The sequence below is a fragment of the Habropoda laboriosa genome, unplaced genomic scaffold (assembly GCF_001263275.1).
Source record: "Habropoda laboriosa isolate 0110345459 unplaced genomic scaffold, ASM126327v1 scaffold33, whole genome shotgun sequence".
Lineage (NCBI taxonomy): Eukaryota > Metazoa > Arthropoda > Insecta > Hymenoptera > Apidae > Habropoda > Habropoda laboriosa.
This window is the reverse complement of record NW_017100187.1, coordinates 2030261-2042184: the sequence shown is the minus strand read 5'-3', so window position 1 is coordinate 2042184 and position 11924 is coordinate 2030261. Positions and strand designations below refer to the sequence as shown.

The window sequence follows — 11924 nt, the reverse complement described above, 5'->3', positions numbered from 1 at the left end:
CGCTTTTTTTTTTTAACCTGTTAACCGAGTTCACCTCTCAATTTCTCTGTAATTTTTTTGATATTTGTCGATATCTGTCGTATTTGAAAATTGTACGGTGAGAATTTAAAACTCCTCTTTCCCCAGTTAACAGGTTAACGAAGAATTGCCGCTGCTTACATCGCAATAATTCTGCCAGTCGTTGGTCGTACTACTAACTTGCCCGTCCTCCGTCTTCTGTTTCTTTACACTTTGATTGAGAAACATCGACACCTTCTTCTGATGCGGTTTCCCGTCGTAATGCAGTTTCGCTTGTAACGTCGAGTTCATCTGAAACGGTTCAATTTTAATCATCACGGTGATAAAGATCCATGCCGTTCTATTGTATAGATAAATACGACACGATATGCAACAGGGTCTTGCGTGTATTTTTTATCGAGATAAAAGTAATCGAGCCTTACAACTGCATTGCACAGATCGCATTTCAGCGGTTTCATTAGTGCCGACAATTCCCTCTGGGCGCTCGCGACTTTCTCTACGAAATAGAAACATAAATCAATCTTTAATTAGCTAAACTGCCGCAAGGAAACCTGGCGTTTTTCTCATTTCTCAATGATCATTTGTTGCGCGCAGCTCATTATGTTAAAGCCGTCTTTTTTTTCTTTTTTTTTTTCTTTTTTTAATCGAATACGTATATAGATATAATTCCAGCTGTTTCTCACGTGTCGCAAAACCATCCTCAAAACCTTCCCTAATTACCTGCATCTTGCGCGGGATCGATGAACTCGTTCTTGCGTTTGTAATACTTGTTCTTCGCGTTGCTCGATACTTGTATCGTCTGCGACGCTACAGTCGCAGCTGCCGCCTTGTAGGTCGTGTCGTACCATCTTGCGTAAAGATCGGACGTGTCCGCGTCTGTCGGTACCCACCACGGTGTAGCCGGTTGTCCAGGTGTTTGTGGTTGCATCGTAGGATGTATGATGTATGGTGTTGGCACGGGAACGTTTGGAAACGATGTAGTCGGTGCTTGAACTGTTGTCAGATTTGCCGCGGTTTCGTTGCTCGATAAGCCGGTCGTTGTCGCCTCTGTTGTTACGAGGAGTTGCTGTTGTTCCGTCGCTACAGCCACGCAGTTGTTGTTGCTCTTCGACGTTGTAACAGGAGGCGGTGGCGGCGGGGGTGGTGGCAGGAAACATTCCAATCCTGTATTATACCAAGTGACGCTTAGAGAGAGAGAGAGAGAGAGAGAGGGAGAGAGCAACTCGTAATAAAGAATGTTTTCTAATTGGAGAAAAAAGAAGGAAGGAATTTCTGGAGGCGGTGCATAAAATATGAATGGGCCAAGTTACACGTTAGATTTATGGCGCTAATAAAAACCGTGGAGGATTTAAGCGCGTTCGAGGCGCGGATTAAGTATCAGAGAATACAAAGTGATTAAGTACGAATGTAATATGGCGAAAGAGAGGAGATTCGTATCGGTTGTAATTTGCTCGGAGATCGGATTTAATCGTGGGTAATGCTCGAGACTAATTCCTCTTAATTTCGAACAAGACCGCGGATATGTAATATCGGTGAGTTTTTATTTGTAACATGCGAGGATACATTTTTCCGGGTGGTCGCCAGACAGCGCATTTCGCTTATCGAATGCACGCTGTCTTGCACTCTACACCTCAGGACCGAACAAGCTGCTTTAGCGCCCGCGATCAACATTGCGCCATCGAGATAACGTGTTAGACGGAAAAAATTAGTATCTCCGATGTATCGGCAATCGTGTATCGTGCTACGCTCAAGTGGTAACCTTACCAAGTGTCGATCTTACGCATCGCAGGTACGCGAACGATTAATAATAGTAACAGTGATCTATTTACGCGCGTATCTTAAATTACTTTACAACGACGAGTCGACGAATTTTCGTTCCATTCGTGAATTTCGATACGCTCCGATGAAATAGGAGTGTGCCGCACGTTCGCTCGTTGCGTTTGTACGTGCCTGTTATTTTATATGTTAAGCCGACAGCTGATTTCGACGGCCAAGTATTCAATGAAATTTGACAGTAAGGAGAGAGATGTCCGATTGCTAACTTGTCCTTTCGTTTCACGTGTTTAACGTGGCACGTGATAGGTGTATTCTTCGAGTAATTGTTTTGATAATTGACCGATACGGACATATCGCAAGTCGCATCCGGTTATTTTTAATGGAACCCGTTACAACTACGCAGCGTATTTTTGTATCGAAATGTAGAGACGTAGTATCGTTTCGAAAAGTATTTCTTCGCGATGGAAAAGTATATGGGTAGAAACGTGAGGAATATCGTAGATTTTCGAGGATCGATGTACTCGGAGATTTACGAGTTTGCATATACTTTCGATACACTAGATTCACTAGGGCATATGTCTCTAACAACGTGAATCAACGAAGAAAACTGTTTCCTAGGAAGGGGAACTCACCCGGTATTTCTGGATTTTCGATGATCTTCGCGTTGGACATTTTTTAACTTAAATACCGCGATATTCTCTATTGTTGTCAGAAAAAACTTGTCAGCGTGCGATAATTACGGCGTGATAAGGAGGCTTGTTTTCGATCGCTTTACACCCGCGAATAAGTTTTCCCTCTGTCCTTTTACACTACGCACGATTCGCTGGAACGTGGTATCGTTACGATTCATGTATTATGTTTGACTGTCAATTATTCGTTGAAATACAAAAGTTTGTGAGGTTAATAGGCGAGTTTGACAAGCGACCCGACGACATTACGCGATATTGAACTGTGATGCAAGATGGCTGCTGACACTACGTTCGTCGATCGTGGACTATCCGAAATTATTAGAATTGCTACAGAAAATACGAATTTTCATGGCCAACGTCTCGAAAGTTGTTTAACCGAGAAGAATGGAGGAAAAGGCTGAGCTTCTGAGATGTCTCGAGGAAAAAATAGACAGTGGCAAAGCCACGATAGATCGACTGAAACTCATGGGAAAGATTGACGGGATTGAGAAACTTATGCGAAAGATTCAACAAGAAATTAGATTTTTAGAAAAGGTACGTTCTCTCGAGATTACTCTCCAAACTACGAATATTATATACTCGCATTTTTACCGGAGTGTTAAGTAGAGGTTACACGTATTTCTAAGTGTGCAAGTTGTCGACAGTTTCGTTTCAACTTTTAACATTTTTCTTTTTATGTTGTACGTAAGTCTTTAGAATATCGTATACTCTTGAATTAAAAGGATATCAGAATTGTAACTGTACGCTATTCTCATAAAGGTACAATCTACAGGGAATGTAAAGAAAGAACATCTGCAGAGCACAAATTTGATTCATTTGAATGCAATTGTAGCACGATTGTTTTGTACCAATGAGCCTACCAATGTTATGAAACCGTTCAAATACCAGAAGTCACGCTTAGAAGTAGATATAGTATGCAACGGGGGTGCATCTTGGGTAAAAGTTATTGCTAGAAATGCTAGAGCTCTTACGTTGATTTCAATGGGTGATGGAGAATATGGGCAAAAATCTGTGCTTGATCAGGCTAGCAGTTATTTGCAATGTGCAAAGTGTTATCCACATTTGTATAGGCCACCCGATGTTGTATTCCATTTTGCTTATGGCATTGAAATACCATTAGCTACACGTTTAGAACGCATGGGAGTCATTGTTGAGGGAGATAAGATGCGATGTGAGGATACAAAGAACGTAGATATACATGGTATCAATTTTTTCTAATATGGTAAATGCACAAATATGTATAATACCATTAACTAAAGGATGATATTCGTTTCATGTCTATTGTTCTGGAGGTAGATAGCGAGGACAAATGTTCTACATGGATGTATTCGTTAGAATCTACGGAGGAACCTTTGGAAGAATATGAGGAAGGTGTAAATTCAGATCTAGATATTTTAAATACCTCTTCCCTGAAAACAGAGATAAAACTTCTTAACTTGGATGTGTCAACTCTGTTGGCATATGTGACAAACATGACCAATGGGTATGATTATTTCGTATATCGGGAACCATTGCTCACGCAACAAGCAGAGATGGAGAGAAAACATCCGGTGAAACCAGTTCTAGAAAACTTCTTCAGAGGCAAAGAACTAATTGTCTCTCAAACTGCTTATGATAATTTTATGAACATCGTAGATGTTATCGGTGGACCCAAGGAGATTCTCAGGGCAAAAGAATTGTTGAACAAAGTTCAGATTGTCGATGATATACCTACAGGCAGAATTATGGAAAAGCTAAGTTTGGGTGGCAAAATTAAAGATAGATCTAGGCTGGTTTTTGCAACGGGGGAAAATATGAAAAGCATTACTGTATCTGCAAATGAGGGATTTGTTAGAGCAGCACGCATGCAGGTATAAGTATTTCTATTATAAAATATAATAGTTTCAAACAATTCCAATAATAACTTTTTTCAGGGTATTGAATGTACAGTCTTTTTGCATGAACCTAGATCTCTTTCGGAGATTAAAGAGGGTTATGCGACGAAAATAAGTCCATCTTGATACCAGTTAAATGCATTTTAGATTATTGCAAAAGAAATATATGTACATGCTACATGAGAGATATTTCTATTGTTCACTGTCGATGAATGCTGTAACTAGATCAGGCTTGGAAATTAACGCGCATGTCCATACTTTCTTCAAATTCTGTAAAGGAAACATTCAGGAAAATTTAATTATAATAGAAATGTTTCCAATGTAAAAAAACCAAGTATACCATTAATAAATTTGTTGAAGTGTGGATTCCTTTCTTTTGCTAATTCAATATATTCTTTGTATTTGATTTCATCTCCAAGTTGTTTGTAACATTTAGCACTATTTAAGAGAGCTTTCAAATTCGCGTTGTTTACTTTTAATGCCCACTCGCAATCGGCTAAGGCTTTTTCGAATAATCCAAGCTGAATATACGACAAAGCCCTGTTGTTCCATAACACGGTCGAATCTTTTCGTTGCTCGAGCGCTTTACTAAAATAGGTTACAGCTTTTTCGTAATTTCCCTCTTTGAAAGCCCCGTTACCAATTGCTTTCAACATTTCTGCTCGTTCGTTTCTAACTTTTCGATCCTCTGCTCTTTCTTTCGCATCTTTTTCTACGCTTCTCATAAACGCCTCTGTATAAACAAACCTTTAGTTGGCGTCGGAATGCAAAAAAAAAACCAAAACATTCAGTCGATACCTTGGGACATTTGTTCGGGAGTAGAAGTTTCGGTAGTGGAACGCGTGTTGATCATTGTGCGATTAGTTTTTACTTTTAATTCAACATTTTCGGAGATGTTCCTTTCAGACCGGTTTTCTAACATTTCGTCCGCTAATATTTCTCCGATCTTTTGCTCCTTGGGATTGGAGGATGCCAATTTCTTAACAATTTTTTCTTAAAAGGTTATAACGTGTTAAAGATTGTGTGGATAACTGAAATATCTGAGATACTGCTTACCGACTTGAGTAACGCGTTGCATAAAGTTTTGAAATTCTTCCTCTGTTACTTTTTTATCAACTGTTAAATTGTCCATCATTTGTTCGGCTTCTGTTATTTTTTCGCCTAATTTATCACTTTCTAACGTTGTATTCATATTTCTGATACTTTTTAGCGCAAATAATTGGAAGAGTTTGATCAAACTACACATATATGTGACTAACTACCAAAGGTTTCCATAGAAACGTTCAATACAGTGTTATAAATTGAGTGGAAAAGAAGTACTAGTAGTACATAGATACATCTGTGAGTGGGCTAGGTATTGAATAATTATGAAAATGTTGGTTTTAATTAGTTTATTACAAAATGAACAACATCATGTAAGAAAGTAACAAGTAAGGTGATGAGCTATGGTTAATTTGCATACGTTGAAATTTCTGCAAAGTATTTTTAGTTAAAGAAAAATTTATAATCACAAAAGGTTTTATTCAGTCTAAGTGTTATATCGAAAGCAACATATAGTAACGATTTTAATTTAAAACATGTTATTCTATCCTTTAACCATTAGATCCCTTTCTGGAAGGAAATTCCGAAAGTGTTCCTGCGTTGTAATACGTTTGATCCACATTTGTAACAGAAAACATTTGGGAAGATCCTGCAAGAATCTCCGAACTTTCATTTTCAATCTCTTCAACTTCCAGAGGATCCATATCTGCATCTTCTTCCATTTCAAATATGTCCACTTCGTCTTTTATATAAACTGCACAGTTCATAGATTCATTGTCTTCTGAATTAGTCCTCTGTTTCCTCCTGTCTAGGGGTTCATCTCTCTGGGATTCCTGATTAGCCATAGGTGGCTTTCCAGCTGTAATTTCCACTTCATCCATAATACATAATTTTTTCAAAGGCAAGGAGTTATCCTTGGATATAGCAGATAACACACGAGGCCAACTGATAATAGGCTCAGAAGGTTCTTTTCTTTTCTGTATTTGTGGATTGGAAATTCCTCTACTGGTGCTTGGCATATCATTAATATCTACAATACTGATTCCTGATCTCCCTGTATCCAACCGTTGACTTAATAAATTAACATTACCCTCCTCATTTTTCTTACTAGCTTCTGGTGGAACTTTATTTGCAGTTTTGTGAGGATAAAAAGATGGAGTAAATCTGGGCGTTTGACTGGTTGTTTTATTTTGTGATCTACTAGTAGGATCATGTTCAGGTACAGTTTTGGTAGGTAAGTTTTTTGTTTCTTCGATTTTTAAGCGAGACACGGTGGTCGATTTTTTCGATGCATCGTGAGACGTGTTGTTCGATTCTCCTACCAAAACAGAAGTCTGTATATGCCTCAATCCGGTCACTTCCAAAATTTCGGCCAATTTTAACAACCTTCTAACCTCACTTTGAATCACTTGTATCTCACCGCAGTACATGAAATTGACGATAGTCTTTAGGTCGTCCGCCTCGATATCGTGAAGAATAATCATAGGGTGAGGATGGTCATTGGCAACGAGCAATCGACGGAAGAACGAGCTCGAGTTGGCCAATACCATTTTGTGACATTTTAAAATCGTTCCATCTTTACATACTAAAGAAAGATCTACAAACTGTTGCTTCTCGTAACACGTATCGAGGGAAACTGCTAAATGCGACGGGAAGCTATGCCACTTTAAACTCAACACCGTTTCTTCTCTCATTTCGAATATTGTAATTGATAGCTTTTGATTTTACGAATAGTTCACAGTACGCGACTTTCGTTTATACCAACACACTCGCCATGACACGTGCCGCTGTCATCGCAACTACGTTTCGGGCGCCTATGCATTCCAATAGTAAAGGTATTTTTGAAGCTTTGAATGATAAATTGGAAAAAACGCGATATCGAATTGTACGATCGATGCGGCAGTATCCGTAAGACGTATTTTACGTAGAGTTGGTACGTTTAGAAACCTAATACGTATTTGGTATTTCTTTTTTCGTACTGTGATTCTAGTTTTTAAAAATAACCTGTATTGCAATCGATTTTCGCGAGTAAGCTGCCAGAGTTATCTAGGAGATGAGGAATACACTATTCCCTCGGATACTTGATCTAAAAATACAGTTATCGGTCATAAATTTAGATGGACGTTGAAACGTTTTCAGAAAACGTGTCATTCCCCTTCTCGATCGATCGTCCCTTTTTGCTGCTTAATCTTTCGACGTTCCTTTTCAGTTAAGAAATCAATTTCAGTCGAAATAAAAGCACAGATTGCAATCGGTAGTAAGTAACGATGAAATTCTGTTTTTCTTTCTCGTTATTAACGGGCAAGCAGTTTAAAGAGGACACACGTAAGTAGCATATGGTTGAAATTGAATTTTGATTGTCGCGCCAGTGTGTGGCGCATGCGCATCGCGGCGTCTCCCTACTCTCGACGTATATCTCGAAATCGAAATGTTGCTGCGATTCTCGATGCCAATTGAATTCGATAATTGCAAATGGTCGTTTAATAACAGATGATTGAACGCGTTCCGCGGCGCGGCCTAGCATTTATCTGTCAAAACTGGTGACGGCCGGCCGATCGGCGATGTGCCGGCTCGCGCGTCTCTGTTGATCGTTTCCCGGCACGGTTCGAGGTCATCGCTAGCCAATAATTTCATGTTAGTCGTGCGTGTGCGTTTGTGCGTTCAACATTACGTTTTTCGTAGCGGCGTAAACTGAATCGATCGTAAGTGTCCTTTGAATAACCGCGTACTTTATTATGTGATCGTGAATGTGAACCAACGACACACAGAAGAAAGAGAGAGAGAGAGATAGAGAGAGAGAGAGAGAGAGTGATCGTGTGTGCGTGTGGTGTGACGGCACGAGGGAAAAGGAAGGAAGAAAGGAAAATGCGAAACGTTCGAGTCGACGTATTCTGCTATCTCATTGTGGCACTACTTTTTCTAGCGCCATTCAGTCACGCAGGTAACCTTTCGTGCATTTCCTTTAAAACAGTTTAACACAGTTGGTTTGGCAGTAAATTAAGTGTCTGTGTACCGAGCGAGGCCGAAATTGGTTCGTTCAACCGAACCATTGGGGTCACCCCTGTAAGGCCACAATAGTCTTCTTCCGCTTTTTCTCCCTCCTCCTCCCCCTTCTTCGTCCTCCCCCTCCTCTCTGCCACCGTCTCTTTTGCTCCCCTTTCCCTCTCTGTCTCGTCTCGTTCCAAGCTGCGTCTCTCTTCTCCTCGTGCTCGTTTGGTCCAGAAATTGAGTCCCCTCGGGTGTTGTATTTTTCGGTGTACTACGTCGTTACGTTTCGCTGGACGATACCTCTTTTATCTCTCTCTATCTCGATATCGCCAGTACACACGGTGCTCAATTTTTCATGTATCAATTACCCGGCGTGTACATACTGTCCCGATGAAGTATAAATGATTAATCTGTCACGTACCAGACGCTCGTTACCGCGTGATCAGTTTGATTTGGTTACTCGGCAATTGATTCAGAAGAGCGTATTTCCTTATTCCTCGTAGAGGTATAATTGGCAACACGGTGTTTCCCGGTCGGTCGTAATTGCTTTTCGTCACCACTCTTTTTCTGCTCATCCTTACAACGCTGTTTTCGTCGTTTTTTCCCCCCCCCCTTTTTTTTTCCGCGAACCGAAAAATTACCTGCTCACGGAGACATCGTAATATTTACGGTCGTAGGCTACACACTTATCGTAGTGTAAATGTATTTCGCAAGTTTTCGTAACAAGTGGAACACGACGAAATCGTTTTAAAGAGGAGATATTACCGTCGCGTGGAATATTTTCCCCTATTGCTTAACGTAAGAAAGCGTGTGCCGAGGTGATCCCTTGGAGCGATGCTCGTTATGTTTAGCTCTTTCGCCTCGTCTATGCGGCAAGGACGGTCGGTATATTTCGCCTGGTACAACGAACAAGTTGAGTCAACCCGATAACAAAGTCCATGCGTAATGTTTAGAATGTTATCGAGTACCGCCTGTTTTCATTCTTCGCAATCAACCGACAACGATGCACGATAATAAAATTGAGACACGCGCTCGAACGAGGCAAAAAAAAAAAAAAGAAGAGAAAATACAAGTCCGTTGTTTTCAGAGAGAGAGAGAGAGAGCGTGCGCGCAACTTTTTGCACTTTACTTCGTTCGTGGAATAATTAACGCTTAGTTGACGTGCAAACGTGTTACTTAGCGGTAGTAATTAAGTTCGCGGTTGAAAAATTCCCCGCGACTATATTCCGTTAATCATCGTGTTGCGCCGTCCAACGATGCAATTTATTATACGGAAGATACTCCTCGAGTTCGTCGGACATCTCTCCCTCGTGTTCTCGTAGTTACAGAATGTTCCACTTTGCGCGATATAGTTATGTCATTTCTTTCGATCTCGTTCTCATTAGCCAAGCACAAAGCGAAGAGAAACCGATAGAAACCGCGCGCGTTATATATTCATAGAGTTCGGAAATGAAAGGTCTCATTGTTCCATTGAGCTATGAATTCTGTGACGTTATCGCGGTAAAGTTCATCGGCACGCATCGATGCAGATGTTGGTAATCTCCTTTGGCAAACACATATTCGATCGAGTACATCTCGATTATCGAATTAATGCAATACCGTGGATTTAAACGAAAAAGAAAGTTGCTTAATTTGCTTGACTCCCCTATAGTTAACCCCTTGTATTCTAGCTGATAAAACGAATTCGTCTCAATTAACTGATTCAGCCAATCTCGACTCACGCGGTGTCGATAGAGACGCAAAGATATGCTGCTCGCCCTCGACGACGTGTCTTTTGTTCGAAACGAGCGAAAGTGGAAAAAACGAAACATATTTGCTCACCTCCGATAAGGAGAGATAAAAAAAGGGGACGTACGTCGCGAACGTTCGAGAGAGACGTTTAATTTCGATGGAAGCTACCGAACAGTTTTCATTGTCAAGGTTAAGGAGAAAGAGGGAAAGCTTTTCCGTCGCGTTTGTTACGTCGATTGAACGAAGCTTTTCGTGTCCCCTGCTTCGAATTGGCAGAAACGCGGGGAATAATTTACTGCCAAGCGGAGGAGCGATCAGGATTGCGAGATTGAAAGGTGGGAGATTTTTCAGCGGGAAATGTTACGAACGAGGTTAAACTGTGCGACATGCACAAGATGGGAGAGCAGTGCGGCGAGAACGAAAGATGCCTTCAAAGGACGAAGTTCCAGGACGCGTATTGCACGTGCAAGATTGGCTACACGCTGAAAGAAGGCCACTGCGTTCAGCTTGCGACTAGCACCGTTGCTAGTATGTCGAATGTTGAAGCAGACGTGGAAGTCAACTCAGGAGGTAGATATATTGCATATTGCTACTTGGGAGAGAACGAAAAAGTTGGAAGGTACGAGATGCACAGATTATCGTTTGTAAATTTCCGTAAGCCTGTGACCGCCGATAAATACGGTAGCATTAGCTTTCATTATTCATACGGCCGATAGGGATTATCGCGAAAAGAGGAACGTTTACGTAAGCCAAGCCTATGTTCAATCATCATTTGCATGCTAACGCCGCTCAAATCAAATGTTCTTTTTTTTTTCCAATGTTGTTTAGGTAGTTCTGTAGCCGCTGGTTTGTTAATACCGACCTTCCTCGTAGTAATCGGTGTACTGCTGTATTTCGGCGCGAGACGATACAGGTTGCTGCAAAGATTCGGACCTCTTCGTCAAAATCATTATGGTAATGTCCTAGTCACGAGAGACGACGACGACGACGACGATGACGATCCACCGATAGCGTAAAAAGGGGACGACCTCCTCTAATTGTAACGAAGAAAAAAAAAAGAAAAAATACGTGTGCCGTGTACAAAAAACAAAAAAAAAAATATCGCGAGATGTGTTTCTTTCCATTTCCCCTTTTGTCTTTTCTTTTCGATCGAAAGCACGGAGTCTCTTTAAAAAAAACAAGAAAACACACAACAGAGACGCTCAGTTACACAATTGGTATAATTAAAAGCGACAAGCTTTGAGTTACCGCGCCGCGTGGATCGGCTTACCAAAGTATAGGTGACCGCAAGAAATCCTTCCTTTATTTTCTTTTTAGTACCGGTTCACGTAAAGTAAGGTACTGTACGATTCCTTCTCGCCTTCTCTTCCCACCGCTTTGTTTCTTGACGGCGCGCGACATACGACGCATTTATAAAACGCTTATAATACCTCGGTGATGTATCACGGATTTGGCTAGAGTGTCTCACACCGAGCTTCGCACACGAGCAAAGTCTTCTCTTGAAGCTTGTTATGCTTAGGGGACAATATTGTGTAACTTTGTGTATATACGGAAAGGGGGGAAAAGAGACAAAGTTTAGGTAGAAGGTATATACAAGGGATAAAATAACGTCGAACTGAATTAAGAGGCTAAATGTAAAGGAGTGTTAGTGTAAGTAGATGTGTTTTATGCCGATGATTGAAAAAGCATCCTCCGTGTTGTATTTTTAACGGTTACGAGTTTCTTAGAGGTAGGAAAAATTCTGTTCGTGATAGTTTTCGCGTTGTCTGGAAACCTCCTTTTCTTTTTACATCTATTTTATATATAT

The 11924-nt window shown here is 40.8% G+C and overlaps 5 protein-coding genes across 5 annotated transcripts in view; 2 read left to right on the top strand and 3 right to left on the bottom strand.

The window, feature by feature from the left end:
• Positions 1 to 2495, bottom strand: part of LOC108579590 (zinc finger protein 346-like) — a 3475-nt gene extending 980 nt beyond the window's left edge. Inside the window, exons 1-4 of the mRNA XM_017943164.1 lie at positions 2427 to 2495; positions 739 to 1182; positions 441 to 514; positions 160 to 309 (exon numbers count right to left, since the gene is read on the bottom strand). Of these exons, the coding sequence (XP_017798653.1) occupies positions 160 to 309; positions 441 to 514; positions 739 to 1182; positions 2427 to 2466 (708 nt within the window). The 5' untranslated portion in view covers positions 2467 to 2495. The remainder of the gene's footprint in view (positions 1 to 159; positions 310 to 440; positions 515 to 738; positions 1183 to 2426) is intronic.
• Positions 2485 to 4483, top strand: LOC108579591 (UPF0415 protein C7orf25 homolog). Its single transcript, XM_017943165.1, has 4 exons — positions 2485 to 3017; positions 3243 to 3684; positions 3780 to 4333; positions 4397 to 4483. Exons 1-4 carry the CDS (start codon positions 2868 to 2870, stop codon positions 4481 to 4483), a joined length of 1233 nt encoding a protein of 410 aa, XP_017798654.1. The 5' UTR covers positions 2485 to 2867.
• A 100-nt stretch (positions 4484 to 4583) lies between these two features.
• Positions 4584 to 5549, bottom strand: LOC108579660 (tetratricopeptide repeat protein 12-like). Its single transcript, XM_017943245.1, has 4 exons — positions 5414 to 5549; positions 5156 to 5350; positions 4698 to 5090; positions 4584 to 4627 (listed from the first exon to the last, which is right to left on the bottom strand). The coding sequence occupies exons 1-4, from the start codon at positions 5547 to 5549 to the stop codon at positions 4584 to 4586; spliced, it is 768 nt and encodes a 255-aa protein (XP_017798734.1).
• Positions 5550 to 5949: 400 nt separating this feature from the next.
• On the bottom strand, positions 5950 to 7092 carry LOC108579659 (protein bric-a-brac 2-like). The gene has a single exon (XM_017943244.1). The coding sequence runs from the start codon at positions 7090 to 7092 to the stop codon at positions 5950 to 5952; it is 1143 nt and encodes a 380-aa protein (XP_017798733.1).
• An 804-nt stretch (positions 7093 to 7896) lies between these two features.
• LOC108579649 lies at positions 7897 to 11220 on the top strand. Its single transcript, XM_017943234.1, has 3 exons — positions 7897 to 8339; positions 10469 to 10687; positions 10946 to 11220. Exons 1-3 carry the CDS (start codon positions 8264 to 8266, stop codon positions 11131 to 11133), a joined length of 483 nt encoding a protein of 160 aa, XP_017798723.1. The 5' UTR covers positions 7897 to 8263; the 3' UTR covers positions 11134 to 11220.
• Positions 11221 to 11924: the final 704 nt, after the last annotated feature.

Bases quoted from the DNA above. Each gene is read 5' to 3' on its own strand.
- LOC108579659 (XM_017943244.1), bottom strand. From the start codon at position 7,092: ATGAGAGAAGAAACGGTGTTGAGTTTAAAGTGGCATAGCTTCCCGTCG.
- LOC108579660 (XM_017943245.1), bottom strand. From the start codon at position 5,549: ATGAATACAACGTTAGAAAGTGATAAATTAGGCGAAAAAATAACAGAA. The intron at 5,351-5,413 runs GTAAGCAGTATC...TAACCTTTTAAG, and splicing joins GCAACGCGTTACTCAAGTCG to AAAAAATTGTTAAGAAATTG. The intron at 4,628-4,697 runs GTATACTTGGTT...TTTCCTTTACAG, and splicing joins CTTCAACAAATTTATTAATG to AATTTGAAGAAAGTATGGAC.
- LOC108579649 (XM_017943234.1), top strand. From the start codon at position 8,264: ATGCGAAACGTTCGAGTCGACGTATTCTGCTATCTCATTGTGGCACTA. The intron at 8,340-10,468 runs GTAACCTTTCGT...GAGATTTTTCAG, and splicing joins AGCGCCATTCAGTCACGCAG to CGGGAAATGTTACGAACGAG. The intron at 10,688-10,945 runs GTAGATATATTG...AATGTTGTTTAG, and splicing joins CGTGGAAGTCAACTCAGGAG to GTAGTTCTGTAGCCGCTGGT.
- LOC108579591 (XM_017943165.1), top strand. From the start codon at position 2,868: ATGGAGGAAAAGGCTGAGCTTCTGAGATGTCTCGAGGAAAAAATAGAC. The intron at 3,018-3,242 runs GTACGTTCTCTC...ATTCTCATAAAG, and splicing joins AAATTAGATTTTTAGAAAAG to GTACAATCTACAGGGAATGT. The intron at 3,685-3,779 runs GTATCAATTTTT...TTCTGGAGGTAG, and splicing joins AAAGAACGTAGATATACATG to ATAGCGAGGACAAATGTTCT.